General features: G+C 36.1%; 1 protein-coding gene and 1 long non-coding RNA gene across 2 annotated transcripts; both read left to right on the forward strand.

Annotated features, from left to right (window-relative positions):
* Positions 1-101: 101 nt before the first annotated feature.
* Positions 102-1,004, forward strand: LOC134271415 (uncharacterized; the record flags this gene model as incomplete). Its single annotated transcript, XM_062753617.1, has 1 exon — positions 102-1,004. A coding segment is annotated over one exon (903 nt), but the record flags the coding sequence as incomplete, so codon positions are not given.
* A 680-nt stretch (positions 1,005-1,684) lies between these two features.
* LOC134271416 (uncharacterized) lies at positions 1,685-3,095 on the forward strand. The gene is made up of 3 exons (XR_009993021.1): positions 1,685-1,851; positions 1,969-2,081; positions 2,970-3,095. It is a non-coding gene; the product is annotated as an uncharacterized LOC134271416 (long non-coding RNA).
* Positions 3,096-6,520: the final 3,425 nt, after the last annotated feature.

Genomic DNA, 6,520 nt, shown 5'->3' on the forward strand with positions numbered 1-6,520 from the left:
GAATCTTGAAGAATAACAAAGCAGAAGAAATTCTGAAATATGAAAGGGGCCTTGGGGAATTTAAGAAAATTCCAGAGTATACTGAATTCGAAATTCCTCAGTTTACTCTCAGGCCAGTCAAGGTTGAAGATATTTTTACAAAGTTTGGGTTTCTGACTCCTGAACCTAAAAATCAAGACAAAAATGTCTTCGTTCCTGCAGAGGTAAACCAAACATTCGAAACAATTAAAAGTGGCTTCCCTTCAGACAATCTGGTAGCATGCGTCTCAAAGGAAGAAGTTTGGATCACTGGTAAAGATAAAATAATGAAGCGTTTTGACAGCCAAAATACCCTTTTAGAGACAGTTGATACGTTAACGGGAAATTGGCCCTGCGATGTATGTTTGACCAAACATGGAGATCTTTTGTATAGCGACTGGAACGATAGGAGTGTGAATCTTGTAAATGGCGGGCAAATTAAAAGAACTGTTGCACTGGACGGGTGGAAACCTTCAGGAATTTGTCCCTCGTGTGTTGGCGAACTTCTGGTGTGCATGCAGAGTCATAATGTGCACGAAAGCAAGGTTGTCCGATTCTCGAAGTCCGTTGTAATACAGGAAATACAGTACGGTAGTAATGGGAAGCCTCTTTATAGCAGTGGCGGTTACACGATGTTTATAGCTGAAAATAGAAACTTGGACGTCTGCGTGAGTGACTTTCGAGCACGTCAGGTTATAGTGGTGAGTCAGTGGGGCAAACTTCGCTTCAAGTATGACGGAAAAATCAGCTCAGAACGGGCTTTCTCACCATATGCCATTGACACAGACAAGATGTCGAGGATATTTATAGTGGACAGCGGAAGTCGTTGTATCCACGTGATTGATGCCGACGGCCATTTTCTCGCCTTCATTCCAGCATGCGGGAATATTGAACCGCTTGGACTGAGCATGAAGGATGGCGTTATGTTCGTTGGAAGTGGCAATAGTGACATTGTTAACTGTATGAAGTACAATAATTACATATAAGTATGGCAAGCCCTTTTACTATTTATTCGGAAAATAAATTTCATCTGAAAATTACAGAGATATCTCTCATTTTAGAGAGATATCTCTTAAAAATAAGAGATATCTCTCAACTTAAAGAGATATCTCTTATTCTAAAGAGATATCTCTATAAGAAAGAGATATCTCTTAAAGTTAGAGAGATATCTCTTATACTTAGAGAGATATCTCTTTTTCTTTGAGAGATATCTCCTTCTCCTTGAGAGATATCTCTTGCGTGAAAAGAGATATCTCTGAACGTTAAAGAGATATCTTTTTCAACTAGAGAGATATCTCTTTCACCTAGAGAGATATCTCTTTCACTTAGAGAGATATCTTTCCAAGTTAAAGAGATATCTCTTTAAGTAAAAGAGATATCTCTCTAAGTTTATCTTAAGAGATATCTCTCAAAGTGAAAGAGATATCTTTCAAAAGGGTCTAAAAGAGATATCTCTGAAGCAAAAAGAGATATCTCTTTATTGCAAAGAGATATCTCTCTTCATTATGTTTATTTAAATTCCATTTGAAATGACTTCTCCCTTTACCGGAAGTGAACTTTTTATTCATTATTTCAAAAGCTGAGAAAATTCGGTCCAGAGTCTGTAAGTCTCGTCACGTGACTCGCGAGATTTTACGATAATATTCACTTCCTCGCACATGGTCATGGTGAATGTGTATTGAGTTCAGCATGTTTCTGGTTTACACACAGCTTTCAGGGGGAAATTAAATAGTTTTACAAAGCCGAAAGGTTGTCCGACTTACGATGTATGAATTTTATGTCATAAGAAATTGGATGCGAGCGTCCACCAGGAATATTTCGATCGAAATACAGGTAAACAAATCAGAGAGTGTCATCCGTTTCTTGTTTATTTTGAGGGAAAATGAAGTGTTTTATTCTTAACCGAATGAAATAGTTTCAAAATTATCTTTTGCCTTAATTTGTTAACAGATTTCTCTTGAATCCGAGATGTTATTCATCAGCTGATTATAGAGGAGGAGTTTTGTCATTGATGGGAACCAACGTCATATTTATGATATTGTGGCTGCATCACTTTTGTTTGGGTAATTTTTTAATATACTTTTTATGCCCCCGTAAACGAAGTTTCGGGGGTAATTAGTTTTTGTTGTGTCCGTCTGTCTGTCTGTCTTTCTGTTTGTCCGCAAAAACTTTCACCTTGCCCATAACTTTTGATTTAGTGGAGCTATGACTTTCATATTTCATATGTATATTCCTTGTGTAAAGACCTTTCTTTGGGTACCACCAAATTTGACCTTGACATTGGAGTTTGACCCACTTTAAAAATACAACATTGACAGAAATTTTTGAAGGGTTAGGACTAGGGCATTCATACTTCACAAATTTAATCCTTGTGACAAGACCTTTCATTTGATTTCAAGAACCTTGACCATCTGACCTTGACCTTGGTGTTTGACCTACTTTTTACAAACTTTAACCTTGACCATAACTTCTGTATAGTTGGGGCTAGAGCTTTCATATTTCACATGTGTAATCCTTGTGACAATACCTTTCATTGGATATCAAGAATCTTGATTTTGGTAAATTTTTCTGTCTGTTCAAATTCGCCTGCATGGCACAGTGGTTAGAGTGTCTGCTCTAGTAGAGTCGCGAAATAAGGTGTTGATCCTTACATCATGAGTTTGAATCCCACTGTGGGATGTGGAGACCTGTCCTTGGGATGATACAGTATAACTGTGGCCCCTTGTTGCAGTAGGTCAGGTGTTGGCACAAAAAAGATCCCTTCCTGCTCAATCAGTCAATGGCCCTGAGTGCTGAGTATAGGTCATTAGGACAAAATTTGCAGCTCTCCACTGTCATTTCCATATGAGTGAAAAATTCTTGAGAGGAACGATAAACAATAAACAATCAATCTGTCTGTTCAATTTATTCTCTGATATTACACAACTGTATACACTAAAACTTATTTATAGCAGAGGTACAAGAGAACCAGTAACACAGATAAAAGATGCAGTTCCTAAGAGATCCAAAGTCAGCAGCGCCTAAGACTATACTGATCATGACTTTGAATTATCAGCATCCAAAACAATGCAAATCAAATACAGGTATGAAATTGATGCAACAAATAAGTTCTAAGACAAATATAAACTTTATTTTTTATAAGACATAGCATATCAAAATGACTAATATACTAGTCAACAACTGGCCAGCTTTAAAAATATATTTGTTTGATGTACTCCTACCCACTTTTATCAAGGTTGGCAGGTAGGTTGGTAGGTACCGGTAGTTTTTTTATGCCCCATTGATTATGGCTTGGGCATATAGTGTTTGTCATGTCTGTCTTCTGTCTTTCTGTCCATGCATCACACTTTGCGTTTAGCTCAGTTCAAAGCCCAGTTTCAAAGAAACTATACAGGATATTTCATCAAACTTTGCTGATAGATATTGATAAGAGCTATGCAACTGCATCAACATTTTCTGTCCTTGACCTTTCCTTTGACCTTGACCTCACTTTTCTTAAATTAGTGTTTAACTTAGTTTTAAACATACCATTCAAGATGGTGTTACAGCAAAACTCGGTTATAACAAAGTTGCTGGGACCTATGAAATTACTTCGCTATATCCATAATTCATTATAATCGTATAAGAAATTCATTGAAATTTAATAGCTGGGAATCCAAGATGACTTCGCTATACCCATGAATTCGCAATATTCGTGTTCGTACGAAACGAGATTTACTGTATCAAACTTACCATACTGATGAGAGCTTTTCAACTGAAACAAACATTTTTTGTCCTTGGCCTTTCTTTTGACTTTGACCTCAATTTTCCTAAGTTAGTGTCAAACTTCATATGGTGATACATTCTGATGTAAGCAATTCAACTGCATCAACATGACATTGACCTTTTATTTGACCTTGACCTCACATCTCTGAAATTAGTGTCAAACTTCATATGCTGATACATACTGATGTAAGCAATTCAACTATAATATTTTTCAAGATATTCTGATCAAATTTCATACAAATTTTCATTTTGCATGACTGATATACCCTTGGCGGGCATTCCTGTCCTGTGGACATATTTCTAGTTTTTTTTTTCTTATGTCTTACAGCATTGAATAAATTGATAACTGTCATATTTAAAACCACAGACTCAGAAATCTGTTAATGTTTTCATTTAGTTACAAAGACTTTGTATTTATAAATTAAAAAGCATCCTAAAAAAAAATATGATACCTTATCTTTAAAACATCTATGGAAATTAAGGGGAGTGTTAAAAAATTTTAAGTGCCCCCAAGAAATGACTGCAAATGGGTAAGGGCTATTTTAACAGGTCGGTCAGAGTACATCAACAAATCATTTTTTAGCTCACCTGAGCCAAAGGCTCAAGTGACCTTTTCTGATCACAATTTGTCCGTTGTCTGTCGTTGTAGTCGTCGTCGTCGTTGTTGTTGTAAACTTTTCACATTTTCATCTTCTTCTCCAGAACCACTGGGCCAATTTCAACCAAACTTGCTATAAAGTATCCTTAGGTGAAGGGGATTCAGGTTTGTTCAAATGAAGGGCCACACCCTTTTCCAAGGGGAGATAATTATGAATTAGAGAAAAATTAATGGCATTTTTAAAAAATCTTCTTCTCAAGAACCACTGGGCCAGGAAAGATGAAACTCATGTGGAATCATCACCAGATAGTGTAGATTCAAGTTTGTTCAAATCATGACCCCAGAGGGTAGGGTGGGGCCAAAATGGCCGATCAAAGTTTTACATAGGAATATATAGGAAAAATCTTTAAAAATCTTCTTCTCAAGAACCACTGGGCCAGGAAAGATGAAACTCATGTGGAATCATTACCAGATAGTGTAGATTCAAATTTGTTCAAATCATGACCCCCGGGGGTAGGATGGGGCCAAAATGGCAGATCAAATTTTTACATAGGAATATATAGGAAAAATCTTTAAAAAATCTTCTTCTCAAGAACCACTGGTCCAGGAAAGATGAAACCCATGTGGAATCTTCCTCAGATAGTGTAGATTCATGTTTGTTCAAATCATGACCCCTGGGGGTAGGGTGGGGCCAAAATGGCCGATCAAAGTTTTACATAGGAATATATAGGAAAAATCTTTAAAAATCTTCTTCTCAAGAACCACTTGGCCAGGAGGGATGAAACTACTGTGGAATCATCCCCAGGTAGTGTAGATTCAAGTTTGTTCACATGACCCCCAGGGGGGTTAAAATTCAACCCCCCCCTCCCCCCCCCCCCAGCTCAGCAAACTTTCAGTTCTGATCTGATATGTGCTTTTTCCTAGCCAATTGCTCAGGTGAGCGATGTGGCCCCTGGGCCTCTTGTTAAAGGTAAGTGTCCCTATAAGCAAAGAATCTGACAAAGCAAAACCTTCATCTTAAAAGATTTACATTTAATACTTATTTGATTGGTAGTTTTAATTATTTTTTTTTTCTTCTACGCAGCCTTTTATTTAGCATTTCTGAGTACTGCATGGTATATGATTGCCATACTTTCCAAAACTTTTTTTTTTAAATGCTTTATTTTGAAGCATTTTCCATATCCATATATACACTGTACAAACCACCACTCACCACCACAATTGCACATACTCACACAGTGCACTTTCTAAAATTAAAAATAATGAGATGTTTGTAAAATACTTATGCCCCCCTCCCCCCACATTGGAATTTTTTATCTAAGTCCAAAAAGGCATAACTCTGTCAAAAATTTTGCAAGCATACCCAAAAGAGAACTTGACCTAGATATTTATGATCATCTGATAAATCTGTATACTAAATTGCATTTCACTATGTGCAACCTCTGCAAAGGAAATGAACAGAAACTGCAAGTAATTGGAATTTTTCTAAAGCCATGGGGTATAACTCTGTCAAAAATGGTGCGATGATCATACCCAAAACAGAACTTGACCTAAATATTCATCTGATATACCTGTAAGGCTGTATACCAAATTTCATTTCAGTGCAATGGTTGTGAAGAAAATGAATGGAAACTAAATGGACTGACAGACAGCAGCAAAGCAATATGCCCTCCTTTCTTCAAAGGGGGGGGGGGGGGGCATAATAAATGTACATATATGTAAACATATGACAGTTAAACATACAATTTATCCAAAAACAAAACAGATGTACCCAAATGTGTAGATTTAAATTAATTAAAAATTACAATTTTGATTTTTTCATCACTTGTTGTACACATTATCATACAGGACCCATTTACTGAGTATTTTGTCCTTACATTGAAAAACTTTTTCACAACAATTTTCTATAATTCTGTAATACTTGAATAACTTTACTGCATCAATAAATAATGGCTTACTATCTTGTGATCTTGAATAGTAAATAAATTTTTTGGCAACTAATAAAAGAAAATTTTCTAAACAACTTCCTTCTATATTAACAAGTAAAACAGTTCTTTTGGATATTTTGTAATCTTTTTCAATGACACTAAACCTTTGTACAAATTGATTCCAAAATTTAGTCACATTTTAATATACACA

This window comes from Saccostrea cucullata, unplaced genomic scaffold (genome assembly GCF_032062105.1).
Source record: "Saccostrea cucullata isolate Sc308-1 unplaced genomic scaffold, CSIRO_AGI_Scuc_v1 ctg8596, whole genome shotgun sequence".
Taxonomy (NCBI): domain Eukaryota; kingdom Metazoa; phylum Mollusca; class Bivalvia; order Ostreida; family Ostreidae; genus Saccostrea; species Saccostrea cuccullata.